General features: G+C 46.1%; 1 protein-coding gene across 4 annotated transcripts in view; it reads right to left on the bottom strand.

The window, feature by feature from the left end:
- Nucleotides 1-26,496, bottom strand: part of myo6a (myosin VIa) — an 81,721-nt gene that overhangs the window by 10,457 nt on the left and 44,768 nt on the right. For 2 of the 4 annotated variants that reach the window (XM_042095304.1, XM_042095305.1), the window contains exons 19-32: nt 23,505-23,543; nt 22,516-22,609; nt 19,965-20,095; nt 19,181-19,258; nt 17,809-17,938; nt 16,540-16,630; nt 15,535-15,685; nt 12,212-12,420; nt 9,379-9,469; nt 5,958-6,118; nt 5,196-5,234; nt 4,737-4,772; nt 2,747-2,785; nt 1,120-1,226 (exon numbers count right to left, since the gene is read on the bottom strand). In XM_042095304.1, the coding sequence (XP_041951238.1) occupies nt 1,120-1,226; nt 2,747-2,785; nt 4,737-4,772; nt 5,196-5,234; nt 5,958-6,118; nt 9,379-9,469; nt 12,212-12,420; nt 15,535-15,685; nt 16,540-16,630; nt 17,809-17,938; nt 19,181-19,258; nt 19,965-20,095; nt 22,516-22,609; nt 23,505-23,543 (1,396 nt within the window). The remainder of the gene's footprint in view (nt 1-1,119; nt 1,227-2,746; nt 2,786-4,736; nt 4,773-5,195; nt 5,235-5,957; nt 6,119-9,378; nt 9,470-12,211; nt 12,421-15,534; nt 15,686-16,539; nt 16,631-17,808; nt 17,939-19,180; nt 19,259-19,964; nt 20,096-22,515; nt 22,610-23,504; nt 23,544-26,496) is intronic. The other 2 variants (XM_042095306.1, XM_042095309.1) reach the window with 2 other exon arrangements.

The raw sequence follows: 26,496 nt of genomic DNA, 5'->3' as shown, positions 1-26,496 counted from the left end.
CTCAAAGAGATAAATGCAGGGCAATTTCACAGCCCTGCCCCTGACACCATACACGCTTTAGGGACACTGCTCCTGACACCATACACGCATTTTTTGTCTTGCTGGTTGCTTTTCTATTAGGACAAGAATCTGACACAATTCAAATGATAAACATGTCAAGTCAGCTCCCTAATCCCTAGTGATTCCATTCTAACATGGATGGATCCGCAAAAACTATTTTAGCATGGAGAATACTAGAGAAAGGGAAATCCACACCAGTCAGTGTGTTAGTTAGTCGAAACGTGGAAACGTTGACAGCTAATTTCTTCCTCTACAATAGCCTGGAGGTTTTCCTTTTAACCTCTGTGGTGCTGTATTTCATCAGTTGTATAAATGTAATTTCACAATCAAGGGAGCTAGTCTACATTGTTGGTTTCACACATTACCACAACCGTAGGCAAAGTTTTATTTTTAAATAACAACACTGCTGTTGGGATAGGATATCCAATTCAATTACATGTAGCTGATTACATACTGTATATCATGGTCTCCTACTAAGTAAAGCTCAGTAAGGCTGAGCATAATAAATTCTATTTCAATCTTAGACGATTATATTTTAAAATGTTTTTACTAATAGGAGAAGACTGTTCCGGGCAAAGCAGAGCTATAGAGCCCATGGTGAAGTCAAGACACTGAATATTTCATCCCTTGATATTGCTGCTTCACAAAAATGAACTCTGCAGGATATTTAAATTGAGTCAGTCAACCTTCAGAAGATGGCAAACCTTAGCTGCAATCACACCATCTAAAATGACCCGTGCTGTAGACTGGAAACTATATGTGTGCATGTGGATTATTGATCTGAGAATAAAATTCAATGAATTGCATAACATTTTCCTGAAAATTAATTTAAAAAAAAAAACTAAAACCAAATTGAGTATTAAATTAAATTGATTTAGAAAAAAAGTTTACAAGTTTAGAAAAATCAAAAGAATCCATAATATTCCCAGACTTGGAACCTTGGAACCAATGCTGCCTTTTGCATGACTGCTGGGTGTACTTGACAAATAGCCATCCTTGCCACCATTGACTGTGAAAGCTCAAATCACCTTCAGCTCAGGCAGATATCAAGCATCTTACCACAGGACGTGTTGATGGCGTCTCGTAGCTCAGCGTACTTCCATTTGCTCAGCTCGTACTTCTTGGTGCTGGCGGCGGCAGCCTTGTTGGCCTGCACCTGGGGACCCCTGTGATGAGGGCAAATCAAAACAAAGCCAACACAGAGCAGACGCAGACGTTTACTCAGATACATTTCATGTTGGGGGGGGGGGGGGGGGGGGGGGTCAGCATTAGGCAGCATCACATATTAGTGATTTCTGAAGACAAAGGATTAGAGAAAGGAGGGTACGCATGGTTTCAGGAGAAAAGAAGTGGTTAATGAGGGAACCCGCCTTTTTGACACAAAATGAACAAACTACAGTATAACCTCAGAGAGATGGATTAGACTGGAATAGATTTGCGGATACATTTCTTAAAAATCCCATAAGAATTAGACCAGTTGATGACTAAAGAGAATTTGTAGTAGTCACTTCTGACTTGTCTATAAATAGTTATGGTCCCACGAGGACTGCTGAATGTGCATTTGCCAGTAATCTCATTTTAACCCTATCTGTAAACATGCCCTCACTGTTCCGCAACACACACACACACACACACACACACCTTTTCCACCTTCGCCTCCTTTGGCCCTCTTAGCTCTGACCGGCCCATCCCACCTCGGTCCAGCCTGCCCACCTGCTGATTCGCCACTCCCCCTGAGGCGGGGCCGGTGTGAACTCAGGGGCTTCACATTCTCTAATCCCATTGGCTGGCCAGGGCCTCCCGTGGACGGTCAGCTCTCTGCCTAGTGCAATAGGGTAATTCCGCAGCGCTGCCGGGAGCGTGCCGCACTGGTTGACCTTGAGAGGCCGGCTGGCCGAGTGGTCACATGCTGTTCGGACTCCCTCTCGCCGTCCCATGTGCCATGGGGTGTGTGTGTGTGTGTGTGTGTGTGTGTGTGTGTGTGTGTGTGTGTGTGTGTGTGTGTGTGTGTGTGTGTGTGTGTGTGTGTGTGTGTGTGTGTGTGTGTGTGTGTGTGTGTGTGTGGCTTCTTGGTTGGCCGGCAGAGCCAATTATACATCAAATTCTGCTCACAGGATTAGCAGGCTCTGCATTAGCTGGCGCGGCACATGCTCTTCTGGATGTTTCCCATTCACATCCATTCCACACTATACTAAACACCGCTGTCTACAGCCAGCCCTGGAGGATCCGTACAGGAGGTGGCAGCTCTCCACCAGGAGGGAGAGAGAGGGTCAGTTAAGGCTCTCAGCCGTGAAATGGAGAGTGGATTCCACACGCTTGCTCCCAGAAGAGGATTTACAGGCAGTTATTTCTTCCATTGAAAACTTGCTATGCTCATACCTTGGATTGTGGATTAAATTAAGCGGATGCTTGAATGAATATGAAAAGGTTTCACTTGCGAGACAAGTCACATGTTCCGTCTGATTGACAACTAGTCACAGATCATCTAGTCATGCAAATTCACAGCAGTTTCAATTCCAACTAAATTAAAACAAATTACAAGGAATTAATCCAAGATCAGGAAGATGAATAATAGCTTGATATTTCAAAATGATTTGTTTTCTTAGTCATTCCATTTATTGGTGATTTTCCACTGATTCTTTTAAGCCCATTCTTGCTTGAAGGTAAGTTGAATGTCACTACCCACCGAGAGAGAAGATCAGACATTTCCTTGGCCATTTCTTCCCTATAGAAAGTGGTGAGCCCAGAGGACAGATTAGTCATCTTAGTGACACGCTGCCGGGATTATGCTACTTCATCATCAAGATCTGCATACAGTTTGGCTTTACACCATCACTCTGCTTGTCTGGGAGTCTGAGTGTGTTTATGTGGCAAATGTGTCTCTGATGTGATGTGAATCTGAAATGAGTGTGTGTGTGAGGGAGAGAGTGCGTTTGTGTGCGTTTGTGTGTGTGTGTGTGTGTATATGTGTGTGTGTGTGTGTGTGTGTGAGTGAGTGTGTGCGTGAGTGAGTATGAGTGTAAGTGTGAGTGTGTGTGTGCTGAGTGTGAGTAAGTGTGTGTTAGTGTGAGTGTGTGTGTGTGTGTGTGTGTGTGATGTGAATCTGAAATGACTGTGTGTGTGAGGGAGAGTGCGCGTTTGTGTGTGTGTGTGTGTGTGTGTGTGTGCTGAGTGTGAGTGTAAGTGTGTGTTAGTGTGTGTGTGTGTGCGTGGGTGTGTGTGTGTATTCTTTTTGAACTTGTGTGACCGTTTTCTGCACCGCACAAGCACTATATGCAACATGCACTTGAAACTCTCGGTTCCTGACACCACAGCCCAACGTGCTCCATTCACACTGACACCGCAGTGCCCAACTTAGAGAGGCTGAGGATGGAGACAGCTCGTCTCTGCAGAGCGAAGCTAAAAACAAGTACGCTGCAGTCGAGCCCATTAAAAAGCCTGAGAGACAAACGGAGCCTCGTCTCCCATGGAGAATCCATAAGTTTCCCCGTAAGGCTGCTGTGTCCCTGTTCACTTAAACGCTTATTATCCGAGTGGGCCCGCTGTCAGGAGACGGTGGGCTGAACACACCCAAGCCACGGTCTGTTCCTCTATGACTACACTTCTCCCATCACTCTACGATGGGCCACAGAGCATGTTATGTGACAGAAACTGTCCGGCTAGCATGCACATTATGTTAAAATATTGGGACACAGTTTCGAGCGTCGTTCAGCCTCAATAGTCTTCACGTCTCCCACTCAGGAGACCAGGTGCTTTACTGCTATTACCTTCCCAACAAGGATGTGTGGTGTCAGACTTGGTGGTGTGTGGTACTACTTGGTGGTTTGTGGAGATGGGAATGCTCTGGTTCAGAAGTTTTGGTTACACTTTACTTGACAGCATCGACATAAGAGTGACATGACGTGTCATGAACGTGTCATAAACATTTATCACATAACGCTTCTGTTATTAAGTGACATTCGGTTTTTGTCATAACAAATTAAGGTTAGGATTAGGATTAGGGATAGAGATAGGGTTAGGGTTAGGATTCATGTGTCATGACAGTGTCATGTCACTCTTATGTCGATACTGTCAAGTAAAGTGTTACCGAAGTTTTTGTCCATACATATGTGATGGGATCTGGCAAAACCCATCAGATGGTGAAATCAAAAATCCTTGATTTCTGCTCTGTTTCAATCCTCTCTGGTGAAATTCCACCAATTTAAGATTCTGATACTATTCTAGCAACATCGTGGATACCATCCTCGCAAAATCCTGGATGAACATAAGTTGGTGAAATTTCACCATGTGATGGGTTTCCCCAGATTCTATCACATATATCACATCTATGTATGTATTTTTGTATTCTACCATTCGTAGACAACTCTTTTCTCTGTGAATCCCTGTTTCTGAATCACACCCTCTAATTCAGAAACAGCAGAGGATATGCAGATGGCTGACTTGAACATTCTCTGAACCTGAGCCTTGCCCACTAATGCTAAAGGCTGCGGAGCTAGGGACACTGCCGCTGTGGGGGAAGGACCTACCTGTGCTCAGGTGAACTAAGTGAATAAACCACCACCAAAAGAAAAACACCTACTTTGTGCAGTTGTGCTGGTGAAATGTAACGTAAACCCTTGAAATCTAGGGTTTCTCTAAAGGTGAGAACTACAGAGGAAGAAAATGTAAACACCTACATGGTCAAACTCTTGAGCTTTGGTTGTGCAGGAACACTGAAAACAGAAAGCCATCACATTAAAGAGCACCTTTCAAAAACCCACCACCATACAACACCATAATGTCAATTACCTTTCTGTTGGACTAAAGTTTTGATTGTGCATCAGTGAGATCATTGTGCCTACACATCTCTGCTGCATTTAGAACAACAATGGAGATATATTTATAAAGGACTTAAATGCTAACTCTCTGAGTCATTGTGAATCAATGGGCGGTTGATGAACAGTTTAGTTTTTCAGGTTAATGGCTGCTCGCCAGGGTTAGAGTCAGTAGGAGTGGGACTGAGACTGATTGGCAGATCACATGGGAGGGGGGGCGGGGGGGGGGGGGGGGGGGCATGCATGGAGGAGGAGGGGCACAGATCATGGAAAACATGTCGGATTCAGATTGAGAGAAGGTCGGGGCGTCTAAGGGCTTACTTCACTCGCTCTGGGGACGATGGAACACTTGAGCCATTACTGAAAGAAAAAAACAAGGACAGAAAGCATAGAGTTCAGAGAAAGATGTGTGTTAGAAAGAGAGAGAGAGAGAGGGGGGGGGAGAGAGGGAGGGAGAGAGAGAGAGAGAGAGAGAGAGAGAGAGAGAGAGAGAGAGAGAGAGAGCGAGAGAGAGAGAGCGAGAGAGAGAGAGAGAGAGAGCGAAAAAAAGGCATGGACAGAAAGAGAGACAAAGAGAGAGACAGAGAGAGGGAGAAAGGGTGACAAACATTAAAAAAAACAAAAAGGTTAGACAGACATCACACCTCCAAAGCTTGTAAAAACTGTGACATTAGGCTTGACAGTTCCCTGAGGCCCAGTGTTTCAGCGATGGCTGCTGTGTCTCATGTAATCCCTTTACACATCTCTATCACCTCAACTCAGACATGTCTCATCATATACGAGTGAACGTGTGAGTGGACACAGGAAACCGTGACTGTGACCACATGACAGTGTGATATGGGGGATAATGATGTTCACAGCACCCTGGCGACGAATGTGTTGGCACAGATGAATGTGTCATTCACACATCTACAGACCAGAACAGACGAGCTGACATCTGCCCTGTGATGGCACCTTTCTTTTCAACTGTGTGTGCATGTTTATCTGCTCTTTGAATGCGTATATAGTACATTCATAATGTGTCTGTGTGCCCCACAGGTGAGTCTCTGTGTTTGTGCATGTCTGTGTGTGTGTGTGTGTTACCTGCGCAGCCCGGCATCCAGTTGCGTCTCCTCGGGGATGAGCTCGGCCTCGCTCTGGGCGATCCTCATGGCGAGCTCGCGGTCACGCCGCTCCTGCTCCAGAATGGCCTGCCGAGCCGCCTCCTCCTCACGCTCGGCCGCCACCTGCCGCTCCATCTCCTCCTGACACACACACACACACACACACACACACACACACCACAGTTTAGAAACCAGCCCCCATACACATTTAATGTCCCATGTCACATAGGGTAGATGGAGTTCTCACACAGGGTTGACCTTGGGTGGCAGTATACAGAAAGAAAATCTTAATTAAAGTCAACTTCAGACAGGCATGTTTACATACCCTCTGTGTAACTGTGTAACACAATACACTACCGGTCACAAGTTTGGGGTCACTTAGAAAAGTCCATTCCACTCCATTATAGACAGAATACCAACTGAGATCAGTTGCATTGTTTTTTTTAATCAGGGCAGCAGTTTTCAGATTATATTATGTTCTTACATAATTGCAAAAGGGTTCTCCAATGTCTTCTCAGTTAGCCTTTTAAAATGATATCAGATTAGTAAACAGAATGTGCCTTTGGAACATTGGATGAATGGTTGTTGATACAGTAATAGGCAATGTAAATATTGCATTAAAGATCAGCCATTGCTTTCTACAACAGTCGAGAACCGGTAGTATATGTTCAGGACAACTTTCTTCTGGCTTTGAAGTGACACACATAAGCGTACGGCAGTGATCTATAACAAAGATTAAAAGTACACACACACACAGTCACAGTGGACCTAGGACAGTACGGGCAGACTACTTAATATCCACTGTCACACAGTGGCACGTCCTCCTCCATAATGAAGTGTGTGTGTGTGTGTGTGTGTGTGTGTGTGTGTGTGTGTGTGTGTGTGTGTGTGTGTGTGTGTGTGTGTGTGTGTGTGTGTGTGTGAGAAAAGTGAGAAAGTGGGAAAACAGCGAAGATGATGGATGGATATGTCTGCTCTCTAAGTCAACTTCAACTCATGAAGGGCGTGTGCGTGCGCGCGCGAGCACACACACACACACACACACACACGCCTGAGGTCAGAAAGAAAGAGATGGTCCATAGATCCATAATCCAAAAGTACATTGTTTACAAAATGAGGGCCGAATTTCTTGTCTGAGTGCAAAGAAATGACATGAATGTTCTAGCACATTTCCGGCTGTTCCACTTAAGTCAAGTAAGGAACCAAAGGCAGCCCTTGCTTAGCAAACCTGTGTGACATACAAAACTATCTGTGAAGGAGCCAACAAGTGCGCGAGACCTTCTAACTCCGATGTACCGTTCTGTAATCGCTTAAGTCGGCGCGTTGGATTGCAAAAGGTGTGCGTTGTCTTCCTTTATCTCCCCCCGCACACATCAAGCAAAAGGTTTCCGCTGACACACGGTGTGCATGCAGGCCAAGAGCTGGACTTGTGTGTCAGCGGCACTTAAGCCCCTCACATCAAACGGTGTGGTCAGGGCGTCTCGCTAATGAGCCTGGACTGTGTGTGTGTCCATCTGTGGGTCCTCACAGGGGCCACGGCTCTCTCACTCCCTCTGGAGGGTTTCCATTCACTCAATTAGGACATAGCAGCCTATCAGCGCTCAAATCCAGGGTTAGGGGACAGACGAGGCTTACGCCACCCCATCTAGGACACACACTGCGCTGCGACGGGGGCCAAGCGTCAAACGCAGCCTTAGAAAAAAAATAAAATAAAAAAAATGGGTGTGTTTCTCCAGGGGGAGACAGTCAGCTTAAAAAACATAAAAACAAACCGACCATGTACTGTAACAGTGAGAGCGGCCGAGAGTGACTCTGTTACTCATGACTGGGTAGGAGATTTGCGAGGCAGCCAATTTTGAGCCGTTAACCGTGAGGCACAACTCTAAAAGTCCTCACAGGAGAGAGGTTTTTGTGTTTATGCAGAGACACTATAAAGAGACAAAAAGTGAGAAAGAGAACTGAAGAGAAAGTGTGCAGGAGAGCCAAAAGTTAAACTCAGCAACTTAGCATCCGCAGAGAGAGAGAAAGAAAGAAAGAGATAAAGAAAATAACATTCAAAAAGGAAAAAGTCTGAGACAGCCAAAAAAAGAGAGGAGAGGAGAAGAGCAGCAAGAGACCAGGACGGAGGAGGAGGGTTAGCAGACGAGGCATGAGAGGGCTGGGGGGGGGACAGAGCCGCAGGGGGAAGGCCTTAGGTCGCCCTCTTTGATCAAGACAGGGAGCCAGGCAGTCGCGAGGATAAAAGCTGGAAGCAGTGATTCATCCAGTTCAAGCCCAGCGCCGCTCAACACAGAGCAACTGCTGTAGGAGAGGAAGACGAAGAGGAACGAGGGATAGAGAGAGGAAGTGAGAGGAAAGAGGAGTGTGATGAAGACGAGCGATCATGACAGAAGGATGAGAAGAGAATGAAAAGACAGAGTGAGATGAAGAGGTGAAATGAGAGAGAAACATGGAGAGAGAGAGAGAGAGATAGAGAGAGAGAGATATCCATATTTCCTCTATGTTCTTTACGTTCTCCCCTCTGAATCTCCATACTGATCCATACTAATCTCCAGTAGTCAGATCAACTACTTCCAGGCCAGGTACTGTTCTGTGGAGACTTAAATGCCAGAACAGGATCTCTACCTCAGATGAAGGTCACAACCACATATTTGGCATCAGCTACCCTCAAGACCTAGTCAACTTTGCCCGTACTACTTCTGACAAACTAGTCCATTGACGCGAAGTCTGCGGCCCTCACGATGCTAGGATTAGAACACATTTCCCAGTGGACAGTGTCCAGACCCTCTCCACAAAGCAAACACATTGCATTTATATAGCACAATCACATCCAAAGTGCTTCACAATAAAAGAATGCTCTGGTGGTAGCAGGCTAAGACAGAGAGATATGTTTTAAACACATAGAACAACATGGGCTGAGAAGAGAGAGGGCAGGATCAGGGAGAGGAGAGAGAGGGAGCAGGATCAGCGAGAGGAGAGAGAGGGAGCAGGATCAGGGAGAGGAGAGAGAGGGAGCAGGATCAGGGAGAGAAGAGAGAGGGAGCAGGATCAGGGAGAGAAGAGAGAGGGAGCAGGATCAGGGAGAGGAGAGGAGAGGATGACTCAGACTACTGAGTGTAAAGAAAGTGGACTGAAAACAATCTTGCCTTGCGCATGAAATAGAAAAGGGCAAACTCTCTCACGAAGCCCCTAAAGTGCTTCCATCAAGTGAAATTGAAACCACTCCTCACCATGGAGACAGAGAGTGAAAGAGAAGGGGAAAGGGTGAGAGAGAGAGAGAGAGAGAGAGAGAGAGAGAGAGAGAGAGAGAGAGAGAGAGAGAGAGAGAGAGAGAGAGAGAGAGAGAGAGAAATGTGCTTATTGTGCGAACAGTGAGATGCCGTTCCATGTTCTGGCCTCACCTGCAGCGTCTCCTGCAGCCTCTTCTCCTCCTCCTCCCTCTTCTTCCGCTCCTCCTCCTCCTGCTTCCTCTTCACCTCCATCTCTGCTTTCCTGAGAGACGGCAGAAAGATCGAAAAAAGAAAATCATAATGTTTTCCTCTCTCTCTCTACTGTGGCGGAAGGGCAGCCTCGTCCCATTGATCCAGAGGCAAGGTCAGGCGAGGTCAGGTGAACCAAAGCTCATGTCAGTGCTCCGTGCTCATGCCAAAATTCGCCGCGACCAGTAAATAACACTCTCCCTCATGGCCGCCCATCCTGAACAGACACCGGCTCCAGAACTCTGGCTCGCTGCCTCGTCGTAATTGAATGTCTCATAATATGCATATTACTCGTAGCTCTGTGGCAGGCAGGAGGAGCAGGCTGTGTGTGTGTGAGGGTGGTGGTGGTGGTGGTGTGTGTATGAGCATGGTGGCGGTGGTGGTGGTGTTGTGAGGGTGGTGGTGGTGGTGTTGTGAGGGTGGTGGTGGTGATGGTGTTGTGAGGGTGGTGGTGGTGATGGTGTTGTGAGGGTGGTGGTGGTGGTGTTGTGAGGGTGGTGGTGTTGTTGTGAGGGTGGTGGTGGTGGTGGTGTGAGGGTGGCGGTGGTGGTGGTGGTGGTGGTGTTGTGAGGGTGGCGGTGGTGGTGTTGTGAGGGTGGTGGTGTTGTGAGGGTGGTGGTGTTGTGAGGGTGGTGGTGTTGTTGTGAGGGTGGTGTGTGTGTGTGAGCATGGTGGCGGTGGTGGTGGTGTTGTGAGGGTGGTGGTGGTGGTGGTGGTGTGGGGTGAGGGTGGTGGTGTTGTTGTGAGGGTGGTGGTGGTGTGAGGGTGGCGGTGGTGGTGGTGGTGTTGTGAGGGTGGCGGTGGTGGTGGTGTGAGGGTGGCGGTGGTGGTGTTGTGAGGGTGGTGGTGTTGTGAGGGTGGTGGTGGTGGTGTTGTGAGGGTGGCGGTGGTGGTGGTGGCGGTGGTGTTGTGAGGGTGGTGGTGGTGGTGGCGGCGGTAGTCCAGGGGCTTAGGTCAGTGGAGCAGCACGTTCACGACGGTGCCCTTCACATGCACCTGCCAAGTGGGCTTTTTTTGGAGGGACCCTGTAATAACGACAAGGCCCATAAACTCCGGTCTGTCCCCCAAAATGACCCAAGATGGGAATAAAATAATGTGGAATGCTAGGTGACGCCTCTTATGAAGGATTTTATGACACTCATCAAAAAAATATGGCGGCCAGGCGTGACCAAATATGTCTGAGGCCATTGTAGGCATAGTGTCATCTGCATTTACAAAGACTACCTACTGCGCTCCTCAATCTCAACTAAAAGGGCATAGTACACCTAAACAGTAAAGTGCTTCTGTTGCAGAGAGCTTGTTCATACACCGTCAAAACAGTAACTATTAAAATAAATCTCATTAAGGAAAAAATGTATTTCTTTGGCCCACTAAGAATTCAACTAGGTAGAGAAAAACCTTAGCATCAGAGGCTGTGGTGAGAATTAAAAATGACGTGGAAGCAAAACAGAACTAAGATGTGTTAAGAAAGGGAGACGCTGAGGAGGAGAACATGAACCAAGTTGCCTCTGTTCAAGTCACCTCCCGATTCTCATATGTCACTGCCTTTTATCTTGTTAGTAGGCTCTTTGTCTGCTCCAGTGGAAAAGTTCAGACATGCCCGGGACCTATGCGTGCTTAATTGGCACCGACCGCCTATGGTGAAGTCTGGCATGAGACAAAACCTGGGCCATCGTACATGACAAACGACTTGATTTGCAAATGGTCAAGGCGTGTCTTCACCAGGCACAAATCAGTAGTTAATACAATATGAGGCAGACAGGCTGATGAAGTTAAGATTACATTTGTTTACAGTATGTACTTACAAATAATTTTTACTACAAGGCCCTTTTAGCAGCAGTTCTTAGGCACATCTGCACAACATTCCATGCAAAGTGTTTCACTATAGAGTATTTCACTGGAGTAGGTGCAGGTACTGTGCCGTCTGCATTTACAGACACTGCAGACTGTGCTCCTCAAACTCAAGTGAAAGGCTTTTTTTGTATGTACACAGTACAAAGTGCTTGAGTGCTTGATACATACACTGCCATTGAGGTGAATGTACTAAAATAATTTCTGGGCACACCGAGAATCTTTAGCCTGGCTAGCGCCACCACTTCTCAATGAGACGTGGTCTGGGAACCAAACGTTCATTTTCTCGTATTTTAAAAAAATGCCCAGATCCGTTTATTGGGTGCCACAGATGTCTATCAAATGCGTCTGTGCATAGCTCATCATCGTCTTGCTTTCCCCCCTGTTCTGTGATTGGTTCCCTATCTCAGGCGAAAATTTGCTCCATGGTCTCCAGGCTGCCTTAGCAGCGTGAATCGAAATCGCGCGCAAGGCAGCATGGGAACACCCAGGCTAGAGAATCTTATGAACTAGACTACATAAAACAGAACCTTGGCATTCTCTAGGCCATGATTAAATTCCTAGGCACTTTTGCTGATACATACGCAAACTTTCCATGTGTAATTTCCATGCATAATTATCCCAGGGTAAGAGTGTGTACAGTAGATGCACATACAAACTGAACCATTCAACTTGCTTTTTAAATCTGTGTATATTTGTGTCAGATATACAGAGTAGAGGTGTTAAATTCCTAGTGTTATATTTCCCACAGGGGCCAATCAACAGCCGAGCCTGTTTACCATCAAGCTACCTTTGTGGGCAAAAACATCGCCAACAGAACCGCCGTCGAGAGCATTTCACTGAGGCTATGTCAAGCAGGCGCAATCAAGAGAACATGGCACTGAGCAGCCAATCAGGGACTCACAGTTTGCGTTCTTCCTCTTCCTGTTTGCGTCGCTGCTGCTCCTCCTCCCTCCTCTTGCGCTCGCGCTCCATCTCCTCCTGGATGCGCAGGAGGCGCGCGCGCTCCTCCTCCTCCTGCTTCTTCTTCTGCATGGCGCTGAGCAGCTGCTGCGAGCGCGTCACCAGCGCCTGGTGCTCGTGGTCGATCTCGATGCGCGTCATCACCGTGCTCTACACACACACACACACACACACACACACACACACACAGCCAAAGACTTCAGTACGCTGACGTCAGTCCCTCAACCTTCCCTGGTGCGCACACACACATGAAACAAAACATTCTCCTCATGTGTTCTATAGAAAGCTGAAGACTCTCAATAGAAGCTTGTATTGTTAGATGTTGTATATACTTAGCAACGGTCTGTTATTGAGATTTAGCAGACCACCGAACGTTGGGAAGGCCCATTCAAGTGAATGGAGCATTCTGCAGCACTCCGAAGAGCCGTGTAATAAAGTTAAAGAGTAAAATGCAGAGAGGTGAACCCTCAGCTCAACTCAGCAACATCACGAAGATGGCTCCATGCACCACTGAGAGAATATAGCACTCAAAACATTAAATACAATCATTTCCTGGATGCCACATTCTCAAACTGACTTGTAGCGCAGTTAAGATCAACGCTTCATTTAGCACTTGGCGCTCATAGGAAAACAAAACCCATGAGCCCAAAACCCATGTGGTACGACTGACAGAACTGCCCATCAAGGCAAATGGTTGTATATTGCATCATTGTGGCTTTCCATTATAACTGATAATGTCATACTAAATCTACACAAATGGGCCTTAAGATGCCTAAAATGGTCATGAAAACCCATGAAAGTATGTGTTCATTATGCTAACTGTGCTGCTTTGCTCTTCTCTTTAACTCTAGAACTTAAACAGCATTATTCGAATTCTACTTCGCATTATTCTACCTAGTGTTGTATCGCATAGAGAGACTTTTTTAAGACTCATCAGGTGATCCACTCAGGCCAGTGAAGTTGAAGTGGGGTCATTCACTCTGAAGATGAGGGTGGTTTCTATGGAGCTGCAGGCCTTTGTTCATTAGCACTACAGTCGACTGGACTCTACCCTGCCTCTCTGCGGGCTCTTCTGACCCACAGCAGATCTGTTAAACTGCAACAACTAAATCTCTCATCCTCTCTCGCTCTGCGTTTCTCAATTTTCTGTCAGTCACTTCCTCTCTGCAGCTTTCTTTCTCTTGGTCAATGATTTTGCTTTGTAAATTGTAATTTAACTACATTTGTGTGCAGTCCTTTGTTATATCTATGAATATTAAGCAACATGTTGCATTGCTACAACAACCTCTCCCTGTTCTTAACTGTCCTTCTCTCTTTACTTTGAGCAGGACAGTTCATCTATTGTATCAGGTGTTTGCCATCAGGATTAACACAATGGAAAACAAGGGACAATCAGGGGGAGGGTGTGAGTAGGACACATTCTGACACATTCAATAACTTTAATATCATTTTGCCAGAGGTTATTCATACAACACTTCACTTTTCCCCATTTACCCCCCCCCCCCCCCCCCCCCGTATATTAGCCCAGTGGTTCTGCGCAGTGTTTTTTACCCACACTGTCCATACTCGCACTGGAAGCGTTGTACAAACTCAAGGTTCAATTTACAGTATCATTTATAGTGCACACCCTTTCCTCAAAGTCAAGGTTCTGGTGTAACCACCTTTATTACACATTCAAACCCTAGACTGGGGGAAATGTAATAACTTGCCCTTGGTGTGTGTGTGTGTGTGTGTGTGTGTGTGTGTGTGTGTGTGTGTGTGTGTGTGTGTGTGTGTGTGTGTGTGTGTATTCATCATTGTGTGTTTCTTTTCAACTGCTTGATCTCCTCATATTCTCCATCTCTCTCTCTCTCTCTCTTTCTCTCTCTCTCTCTCTCTCTCTCTCTCTCCATAAGGTGTGAGGAGTCTCACTGGCAGTAACCTGATTTCAACAGGAGGTGCTATAAACATGACATCACCAGTGGGTAACAGGTGTTGATTACTATGCATTGGCATCGTCTGTCACTAGGGAAACCATTCTGTGCGTTTCTGGTATACACAGGGGACTGAAATAACATATGTACGCACAGCCTTACACGTCACGGTTGCTCTAAAAGCATCATTCTAGTTATGTCTACATAGTTACACCACAAAACTGAAATGAAAAGTTCATAGCACAAAATCCATCAGCATTCCCTAAAACTCATTATTGCCATAGTTGTATACTGAAACACAGCTCCTTGGGCCTCGTGGACATTGAAAAATACATTAAGTTTGTTGGAAGTGCTTTGTGTGTGACTTTGTCATCTAATCTAAATTTTACTGACAAAGCTGCAATCCCAAAACACCACTAGAGACATTAATCAAGCGTCTGGGTATTGTGTGCTCTTAAAATGTCCAAAAGGCACTTTAGACGAGCCAGCCACATATTGCATATTTCCTGTGGCTCTCCATATGCTGTCTTTCATCACGTTCTACACTTAATCCCAGAAATGTAATTTAGAGCGCAGATGCTACCTCTAAACACCAAGGCTGAGGTACACTAGACCAGCAGCATGCTTCTTGGCGAACTCAAACATCCCGAGAGTGAGAGAGCTGTGGGTAGACAGTAAAACTGTGTGTCATCCAGTCCCAATAGGAGAGACAAAGGAAGGGGCTGAGCACAGCAGATGAAGGATAAAGGGCATGTGTGTGTGTGTGGAAGAGCAGGCGGGGGATATTATAAACAAACAAGATTTCATCTCCCTCACAGCGCTAGGGAGAGGAGAGAGGCAACAGGCCTCTGATGAGGCTACTGCAACCACCAGGAGCTAGAGGAGAGGGATGGAGTGACAGCAGAGAGAGAGAGAGAGAGAGAGAGAGAGAGAGAGAGAGAGAGAGAGATAAAGGAAGAGAAAGGAGAGAGAGAAATAAAGAAAGAAAAAGAAAGAAAGACGAGAATCAAAGAAGAGAAAGGAGAGAGAGAGAGAGAGAGAGAGAGAGAGAGAGAGAGAGAGAGAGAGAGAGAGAGAGAGAGAAAGAGAGAAAGAGCATCCACTGTCTGGTGAATAATATATGTCTGTGCAGTTAAGTTCAGGGATGAGTGGCCTATCTAACTTCTTCAGTTAGATAGGCCACTCATCCCTGAACTTAACTGCACAGATGCTCTCATAATTACCACCCCATCTGGTAGCCATGAAGTAAAAAAAACACTTTGTGTGTGTGTGAATGAGAACCAGACAGAGTGCCAGTATGCACCAGCATATTCTTGCACACACACAAGCACACACTCGTGCGAACACGCACCTTGATCTTGATCATGAGGGTGTCGATGGAGGCGTCCAGGTCCTGGATCTGTTTGAGCATCTCCTGCTGTCCCTCCTTCAGACCGGCCACCACCTCGTTAAACTTGTCCATCCTCGTCTTCAGATTACGCACCTTAACCAGCCCATCGATCCTACACACGCACACACACACACACACACACACACACACACACACACACACACATATTAGTCACAAATTCAGTTTGAACAAAATCCTGCTGGGAGCACTGACTAATGAGCACCATAGACCGAACTTCACTTCTCCACGGTAGGAAAGGTCTTGCTGAAGTCACGTCCAGTGCAACTGCTAAATGCTGCAGCAGGAGTTGCTCTCCCACCTAGCCCAGTCTACAACCCCCACATGGGCTTCCAGCCCTGACACCAATCCCCCCCGATACACCTTAACAATCCAGCACGCCTGGTTGCCAGCACTGACAGAAATCCCCAGTCCGCGGCAGCCCTGGACTCTGCTCTTGAGCTGTCCATCACGAGGAGCCCCAGCACGCCTGGTTACCAGCACTGACAGAAATCCCCAGTCCGCGGCAGCCCTGGACTCTGCTCTTGAGCTGTCCGTCACGAGGAGCCCTAGGAGAGCGGCTGAGAGGGCAATAAAGCGGGAGCTCTGGCCAGGCCACCCCCGGCACACCTCCCCGCAGTGATGAAGTGAGAGGCGCGCGCACAGCGCACACACAGCGGGGCCACTGAGCCGTGAAAGCGCCAGCTAATGAGGAAGAGAGGGAGGACATGAGTGAGGAGGAGGAGAGGAGAGGAGGAGGAGGAGGAGGAGGAGGAGGAGGAGGAGAGGAGAGTGGGCCGGGAAAAATGACAGCAGTCAGGCGAGAAGAGATGAGATGAGAGAAAAAAGAAGGGGGGGAAGGAGATGAGGAGAAATGGGAGAAGAAGAGATGAAAGGAGAAGAGAGAGGAAGAGAAGAAGAGAGGAAGAAAAGGAGATGAAAGGAGAGAGGAGAGTAGAGCAGACCCACCTTGGCTTGTGCTTCCTCTTACAGAGCCACATGCGCACCGTCTTCTGCATCATGATGCAAGCACTGGCTCGGTAGAGTATCTTATTCCTTACTGCAAATACGAAGAAAGAAGGAAAAATACCGTGAGAGAAAACAAACACAAACACAAGATGGATAGAAAAGGGGGGACGAGGGGGATTAAGCTCATCAATCATAGAGTTTGTTTAAAAAGGCTAAACAGAAAGTGGTTGAAAAAACGAAACTGCTAAGCCTTAACACAAACTTTTAAAGAGTGACATCAGAATGGTGTGTGCTTGTGTTGTAGTAATGTGCTATCTCCGAAAACAGACTGAAAAGCTCTTTAGCCCATATGACAACAGAGATTTCTCTTTTCCTTTGCATGGAGGCATGACCCAATTCAGGCGGGCACAATTAAAAGAACAGTTCAGTGAAACTCAGTTTGTTAACTGTTAATTTCATTCCAAATGAAAAAGGAAAGAAACTAGCATTTCAAATGAACCAAATGAAATACATGTAAATAAAAGTATCCTTTTAATTAGCCAAGTGTGACTACAGTGTTACACACCCCCCCCAAAAAAAGAGCCTTGAGCCAAATAAAAAGCTCTGAAAATAAGACCGCACACATCCAACAGAGTTGAGAACGGGCTGTTCAGATCAGGAGGTGAAGATCCACGTCCGTGTCTCGTGGCAACTGAGTTTGTTAATTAGCACAAATCCCCAGCAGTCCTGGGTGATACTGGCAGCCTGGAGGCATGGCCTGAGCAAAGCTATGAGGCAGGCTAACCATGCCCACTTGACTGAACTCGAGGGGGAGAAGAATACTGACTCCCATGTGAATACTTGGTAGAATACTTGCTAGCTTAAAACATTGGGGATTTGGTGAAGTTGGGATTTCACACAAGATTTTTTTTTTACGTACTAATGTATGGAGTCAAAATGTTTTGAGTATAAAACTTCATTGGGGACTAATGATGAAATTGACCATCTGCTGTTTCATTCCATAAAGCTATTTACATAATGCATTAACCCTGCTTTGGAATAATGTTAAGCCCTGTTCCTGACTAACTAGCCTCAAGCGGTTCGCTTATTGCTCTAATCGAATACAGAGTGAATCAGCCTCTTCGGGAGCACCTGCTTATGATGGCTTTAAGTGTTTGATTAGGGTTGCAAATCAATCCGGTATGAGGGGCCATGGCTCTGGGAGCCTTGCTGCTGGCACAGGGGGGTGTGCAGGAGGGGACGGCGAGTGTTAGCGGCGAGCATACGCACGTTTGATGACGGACAGCGCGCACCACTGGACCTTCTTCCAGCGGCTGCAGATGAGCCACTTGTTGACCTGCTTCACCAGCTCCGCCAGGTGGTCCGGGTCTGACTTCATGATCTGATCGAACTCCGAAAACTGGAGAAGGGGGGGGGGGGGGGGGGGGTGGTAGAGAAGGAATAAATCAAAAACCGGGCTGATAATGTATGCCAGCGAAATAAAATCAGCCGTTCGCAGCACGTCACACAGATTGGCATCTCTGTGAGTCTATGTTAATAGATGACTTGCACTGAAGTAATGTCCTTGTGGTGAAAGTAGCAGGGGAACGAACGACTTGATGAATATATAATGAGAGTGAGAGAAAGATAGATAGAAAGAAAGAAAAGAGAAGTGAGCACAGAAAAAGAGGAGAGGAGAAATAATGAGAGGGCCAGACAAAGTGAAAGTAAAAGACAGTAAAAAAAGTGGAAGAAAGACAGAACAGGAGGTAGAAACAGAGAAACAAAGATAGAAAGCATGATGAAAGAAAAGAGAAAGACAGAACAGGAGGAATGAGAGAGACACTGAATAAAATGACAAGGAGAGGTGGAGAAGCAAATGTAAACTGGGCAGGGAATAACATATTCAACATTTCTCATTAGCACATCCCAAATTATAACCAGGGTTGGTGCCAGACCGAGTAGGCGCATGAGAGGACAGACAGTGCTCTATCGCATTCTCTCTCTCTTTCTCTCACACACACACAGACATGCACACACACACACACACACACACACACACACACACACACACACACACACACACACACACAGACACAGACACAGACACAGACACAGACACAGACACAGACACACACACATGGAGTGAGTGCGATTGAGCTGATATGAGATAAATATGTCTCGAGCTGTCTTGGAATGGCACCTCTGTGAGGGGAGATTAAACTCATTTTCCAGCAGAGACAAAAAAAACAAAAAAAACAAAACAATGTGCACCCCCCCCCTTCTCTCCTCTCCTCTCTGTATCCCTTCATCAGAGCTGGTGGACTACATGCCCTCCGAGACCTCCCCTCTCCAGAGCAGCGTCTCCTCCCAGCCCTGAATATCGCACAAGCGCTCATCCATCTCCTGGCCTCTGCTGCACAGGTTTTTAACACTGATAAATGATTCATTTAGCTGCAAATCAAACGCCCATCTGCTTGCAGTGACCTTGGCGTTCCAGCTTCAGTGCCACTCGACAGAGAAGCCAGGAGCTCTGGATGCCCCGATGCCTGCCTTTGATAAACATGAGGTCTGCCATTTGAAAAGAGGGAGTGGGATGAGCGATGACAAAAGAAACAGCAGAGGGTGTGGGGTTTTGGGGGGGATTTGGGATTTTGCTCACCTTTCCAGGTCGGAAGAAAACTTTGGTCAGCCCAAACTTGTAGTCCTTCTCGTTAAGACCGAGGGCTTTGAACAGAGCCTGAGAGAGAGAAAGATAGAGATAGATAGATAGAGATAGATAGAGACAGTGAGAGAGAGAGAGAGAGAGAGAGAGAGAGAGAGAGAGAGAGAGAGAGAGAGAGAGAGAGAGAGAGAGAGAGCATACGTGTTCATGGATGGATGCTTTCAGTTTACCAGTCTTGTACATATTTCTCGTCACACATGAAAGAGAGATCAGTTGAAAGACGTATGTGAATAATGGACCCAGAGAGCTGAGGGCTCGACAGCAAACTGGCTGGCAGGAGGCCACCAACGCCGAGATCAATGGACTGAGTCACAGGCATGAGAGAGAGAGTCAGAGAGAGTGAGAGAGAGAGAGAGAGAGAGAGAGAGAGAGAGTGAGAGAGAGAGAGTCAGAGAGAGAGAGAGAGTGAGAGAAAGGCTGCTCAAAGTATTGCACTCGCACAACTGGGGCTGAAAGTGTCTGATGTGTTTTTTTCTTTCCGTCATCCATCCTGCGAGTGAGAATTTAAATGCACACGCTGTTGATGACCGAATCACTTTGCTCCTAAATACATACATCACTCTTCTTCCTTCCTCTTTTCGTTCCTCCTCTCCTAATCACTTTCACTCTCCCTTTCCTCTCATGCTTCCTCCTTTCCTCCCTAGGAGAGATGTCTAATGACGTCAGAAGTGTCCTCATGTGGTTTCCTTTATGGGAAGTAGGCCATGCCTTTGATACTGACCTTGCAGAAGAGTCTCGGGTCGAGGCGCGTCAGCTTGGCTGGCATGTACTGCTTGTACATGTTGTAGAGCTCGTGGAAGGGAGCACGGGAGGGGAAGCCGCCCTGCATCAGGTCCAGCACGGACACCATCCCTACGGGGGGGGGTCACACGGGACAGCCAGGATAGGGCACACATGAGGAGGACCGTATTAGCAGAGACAAAGTCCTCCATAGAAATGCATGGGGTTAGTTTGCAACGCCGATATGGCCGTCGTCTACACATATCCCACCCCTTCCTCGCCAAAACGTCGACATTGTGTATACACTGAGCCAATCATGTGGTGTGATGTGACTACATTGAGCCAATTATGTGCTGTGTTGTGCAGACATCGTGCCAATCATGTGTTGTGAACTTGCCACTGGAGCACGCTGGTGTCGTGAAGCCTTGCGCACACGCATTTCTGCCGAATAGGATGCCCGATGAGTACCCAAAAAGCGTTGCTATATGGCCGCTGAGTGGAGGGACTTGCCTAAAAGGACTTTGGTATTAGTTTGGAGTGGACTTCCTGAATCTGGGTTCTTTGGATGAAATGCTTGGGTGACGCAGAATTGAAAAATTGATTTTTTTTTATGGGTCTTGACTTTAGCTCACAAAAAGGAGGAGAAATTGGTTTCTGCCTGCATGCCAAATAACTTTTGCTTGATACTTTAATGAAATCCCTCCTTCACAGTCAGCTGTGTTTGTTTGGGATTATTGCTATTGGCAATGCTTTGAAATTGCCTAAAGCACCAAATAATCACTTGGGGACTTCTGAACTCTCATTCAACGATAGTACCTGCACACAGGGGTGCTGCAAGCGGAGTGTTATGGGTGTTATAACACTCCCACTTTTTAACCCGATTCTATCACCCCTACATTTTGTCACGAAAATGTAGAAATGCAGGGAGTCATAGATGTTGAAAGTGAGGGTGCTCGCACCAAGCCCATGTTATCTCCAGTTATCCAACACTGGAGATAACATGGGCTAGAAGCAACAATATTTAAGGCAACGAACGACTTGAATTCATGTAACTATCCATTCAAACAGCAGGTCTTTGAATTGACATTAATTACTGTAAGATGGATTATGCAACACAATTGATTTATATTCTCTTTGCATACGTTTGCAAACATGCTTTGGGTATACTACCTTTTAGTTTTTGAATTTGATCTTACAGTTCTGTCATTATTCTGTATCTATTACATTTACTTTATAGATATTATAGCTTAATTAGGCTATAGCTTAGGCCTAGCCTATGCATTAATAGCCCAATGATACCTCGAAACACTTTGAAATTAGGCTGTTGTCTGTTAGGCTAAAGTAGTGAGTTATTGTAACAGAGGTAGCCTATATCAAAGCAAATACCCTATTGTGATGACAACCATGATCTGAATCTCTGTTAACCTAAAGCTATGGTTGCACTAAACCCCCCCCCCCCCCCACACACACACTTTTTAAAAAGCTTGATCCGCCTCTGCCTGCACAACTAGCCTACAAAAGGCCCCACTTTATATGACAGATCAATAGAAAAAGTTTGGCTCAGAATTGAAAGCTTAGACTCTGAAAAGTAAAATACTCTCTGTACGCCAGGCTGACAGAACTGTACCCAAGGATATAGATGAACTATGTTACCTGCACCCAAGGTTATAGAGGGAATGTGTTAACTGTACCCAAGGTTATAGAGGCATCGTGTGTCAAATGTAATATGCAAATCACACATAAGAATGAGGGATGAGTCGTCGGCTCGTTTTATGGGCCCGTGAGGGAGGAAGTGGGGATGACACCATGTGATTTAGCACCCTGCCCTCCTGAGCATCCCTGCCTGCTCCAGTTAGTGCCGAGGAGGAAGGGCACAGAGAGGGCCTGCTGACTCTACAGAGACCAGAGAAGAGAGACCGGGTGGCCTGACACAGTGACAGAGAGAGAGAGAGAGAGAGAGAGAGAGAGAGAGAGAGAGAGAGAGAGAGAGAGAGAGAGAGAGAAAGATGAGATGGAGGGAGATGGAGGAGAGGTAGGGAGGGAGAGAAAGAGAGAGAGAGAGGAGAGGGAGGGAGGGAGGAAGGGAGAGAGAAAGAGAGAGAGAGAGAGAGAGAGAGAGAGAGAGAGAGAGAGAGAGAGAGAAAGAGAGATAGAAAAGGAAGAGAGGAAGAGAGATAGAGGGAGGAGAGCCAGAGCAAGAAGGTGACAAAAGAGAAACTAAAAGAAGCACAAAAGACAAAAGGTGGAGGAAGTAGAATGAGAGCGACTGTCTGTGTGACGTGTGTGAGTGAGTGAACGAGAGTGAGAAAGTGAGAGTGGGAATAGAAGACAAAGAAGGGGACCCAAATAAAGAAGTGAGGGAAGGACACCAGCCGCCCCTGGGGCCCACGCCACCACACCGCCCCACACTCATCCAACCGGGCCAGTGGGGTCCGGCGCTCTGGGTGCAGGGGATCCTGGACTATAGAGGTTAAGACCAGGGCCATTACTAACCTCGCTCTGGGTGTAGAAGATAGTGGACTATAGCGGTTAAGACGACGGCCATTACTCACCGGAGCACTGCAGCTGGGACAGGATCTGGGCACCTTCGAACTGGTGGCTCACCATCTTCAGGTTGGGCTTGACGCAGCGAATAAAGCTGGAACCCTGTGGAGAGGCAAGTGTGTGTGAGTGTGTGTGAGTGTATTTATGAGAGTGTGTATGCGCTAGCTCTTTCAAGTTTCAACTTTAAAGAGTTCCCCCTCTTTATACCTCGAGCAAACCGGCCAAAGTTAACTTACCATACACTTCTTTTCTACCCTCTCTCTCTCCCATGAACACCTCCCTTGGCCTAATTTAACTCTGCACGGTCATCCTCTGGTTTTGTGTCATCAGCAAAGGTACTATTGATTATTACAGTATACTAATTGCTCCTATTGTACTGTACTTTTAAAGTTATCCATTTTGCAAGTCGCTCTGGCCAAAGCATCAGCTAAATTAAATGAATAAATGTTTTGGGCATTGTTCATATGAAAAATTTCACCCATGTTCCCAATTGTTTCATGGCTCTTATTGATCTTCACTGTGTCTCAACGCCTCGGCATGTGGGGAAGAGAGAATAACTAATAACTTAATCTACACCCCCTCAGGGGACCTGATAGGGGTGGTGGTAGCGTAGTGGCTTAGGAGCTGGGCAGTAGCCTTAAAAGTTGTGGGTTCAATTCCAGGCTTCCACCACTGTGCCCTTGAGCAAGGCACTTAACCCCAAGTTTCTCCGGGGACACTGGCCCTTGTAATATAACGGATATTTGTTAGTCTCTTTGGATAAAAGTGTCTGCTAAATAAATACATGTAAATGATTCAGTTAAATTAGAGAGTAATGATAAATTAGAGTGTAATCAGAGACTGTTGATAAAGTGTTCTAAAGGATCTTTGGTGTAATGATCAATTAGAGTGTAATGATAAGCCATGGGGAGATGAATTAAAGCTGCAGTAAGCGACTGGAGGGTGCATGGTGTGAGCGGGATGTGACAGAGGGCCGTCCCAGTGGGACAATACTTACAGTGCTGCGCAGCTTGTCCAGTAAGATATTCAGCTGGGTCTGCAGGGACACAGTGTAAATCACAGTGCAACAACTTTAGGATAAAAATAAAGTCTATAGTTATGCAACTTACATGATTCAGTCCTGGCAGCGCATAAAACATTCACACATGCTTGTTAGAAGGGCTTTCTAGCCACTCAAGCTCACACAAACAAACACACATAAACAGATACAAGCTCACTCCAACCACTTCAACGCACAGGTGCTGGAACAGCAGATGGAGAAAGCTATATTTTCTGTCCGTTTCTCATATCTTTTGAAAGGTCTTATTCTGCACATGCACAAATAGGATATGCAATTCTTTCTATATATATATATATATATATATATATATATATATATATATATATATATAATTGCATATCCTATTTGTGCATGTCCATATTATATATGCAATGCTTTCTCTACTACTGTACATATCTGTCTATATGGTTCATTCTGAATATCCATATTTATTCTTATTTTCTTATAATATATTCTGTTAACACACAGCATATATCTATATTGTTCTTACAACTCTTATAATGTTACTGCTACTACACTGCACATATCTGTACATGTTGTTCATTCTGCATAGCCATATCTATCCTACTCTTATTATGTCACTGCTAATACACTGCACATTTTTATATTTAACTTCTATTACTGTAAACCACACCACCTTCTTAACTGTATACCACTGGTTACACTGCACTATATATTGTACACTGTTTATGCACCTCCTGCCTATACTGGGTATATCACTTTGCATATCACATTGCACTTTTCTGCTATCTTGCACTTCTGGTTAGACGCAAACTGCATTACGTTGTCTTTGTACTTGTACTCTGCGCAATGACAAAGTTGAATCTAAACTAGTCTCTGATAATTATTTAACTGTTCTTGAGCACTGAACTCACAATAGAACACATTTAAATCTAAAAGGTCTATCCCATAACGATGAGCATTGATTCTTCTGATTCAAACATGGTCACCCTGATTGTCCCTATTGCAGTGGTAATGCCAATGATGCAAGCTAAGACTCAGCTCTGTGGAAGCTTTTGCAGCCAGAAGTAATGTGATACTGTCTATGTTATTCCCACACATGGCAGAGCAGTCATATTGATGCCATGCAGGGCCAGGGCCAGGGCCAGGGCTTAAGGCAATAACCCACAGGCCACATCAACAGGACACATCAATATGCATCACCTCCACAGCTTCATATTCCCTGAGACGACCAAGCAGGTTTCACAGTGATCCCGGTCTGGTCATAAAAATGGGTAAGAAAGTCACTCTGCTCTCGCCTGGAGTCAAGGTTAACGGCACCTCATTGGTGGAAGAGTTGGCGGCATATCTGATTGGTGGGGCTGGTGAACAAATGAGCGTGTTATCAAACAAACACTCACACAAATCATCCCGTTTATCTGTTGTTCACGCTAAATTGAAAAGATTAGACCGGTCCACACGCCAATGACTGCAAACTCATCTTCGAGGGCCTGTATGGCTTCCTAATGTGTGGCTGTATAAATAGAAGAATACTGTTTGTCTGAACGGTAAGGCCAAGCAATACATTTTAAAGAAAGTCAACAATCTTATCTATAGATGGCTTAAATAAACACATACAATCTCCCTCTCCCACACAAACACACACACACACACACACACACACACACACACACACACACATTTCTTTACATCAGTGAAGAAGTGCAGCAGCTATACGCGGATATGGACCTGTGAGCGTGTGGATGTTTGTGCCGTTAACCAGTGAGTTTCATTTCACACGAGAGACAAACTGGAGAACAACCGCAACGCCTCATCCATCTCTTTTATCTCTTACCCTGACAGACAGCTAATGCTGGGATTTTCAGTCATTCCATTATATCTCTTAATGAGCGCTCTCTTTCTCTCGGCGTTGGTGGCCTCCTGCCAGCCAGTTTGCTGTCGAGCCCACAGCTCTCTGGGTCCATTATTCACATGCGTCTTTCAACTGATCTCTCTTTCGTGTGTGACGAGAAATATGTACAAGAATGGTAAACTGAACTAAAGCATCCATCCATTATTCTCTCTCGCTCTCTCTCGGAAGAGGAGGAGAGAATCCAATGAAATAGCCAGCGAGATACAAAGACTCAACAACAGGGAGAAACCGCATAGCCCAGCACAAGAAACAAGAAAAACAACACTCTCACTCTCTCCATCATCTCCTGGCCTCCGTCTCAACTAAATCAGAGAACCTTCTCTGCCACAGACTCCCCGCTGTTCCCCGGTACAGAGGGACCTTGCCGCCGTGCGCACCCCCCGCCACAGGGAGCCGGCTTAGGGATGTTACAAGACATCCAGCAGCAGTCCAAGGCATGTATTTAAACAAACACTTCAACCCTCATGCAGTCCAAGGCATGTATTTAAACAAACACTTCAACCCTCATGCAGTCCAAGGCATGTATTTAAACAAACACTTCAACCCTCATGCAGTCCAAGGCATGTATTTAAACAAACACTTCAACCCTCGCTTCTGAGGCACCGTTAAGCTCCTCGTCACAGACAGAAGTTGCTTCACTGGATTAAACTCATTTGCGTCAGATTTAAGTTAAAACATAATAAATACCTCTACATGATGCAACGGCGGCATATAATATAGCTTTGATGGCATTTTAAACACTGTTTTTTACACGTTTTTATTAGTGTATGTATGTGTTTGTGAGCAGTGTTGTTGTTTGTTGTTGTTATTAATGTGTGCCTGGCCGCATCCAACCTTCTGCGCCTACAGACAAGACTCTTCTGGTCAGGCCGTTGCCATGACATTAGCTACGCTAAAGACGCTTCAAAGTTGGTCAGCTGCGGACTGCACTTGGCGAATGGAGATGAAAGAAACGGTCGGCAGAGTCCTGCTCTAGCCTGGCTAACGTCAGTCCTGCTCTAGCCTGGCTAACGTCAGACCTCATCTAGCCTGGCTAACGTCAGACCTCATCTCGTT

The sequence above is a fragment of the Alosa sapidissima genome, chromosome 6 (assembly GCF_018492685.1).
Source record: "Alosa sapidissima isolate fAloSap1 chromosome 6, fAloSap1.pri, whole genome shotgun sequence".
NCBI classification, from domain to species: Eukaryota; Metazoa; Chordata; class Actinopteri; order Clupeiformes; family Clupeidae; genus Alosa; species Alosa sapidissima.
This window is presented reverse-complemented; position numbering and strand designations above follow the sequence as displayed.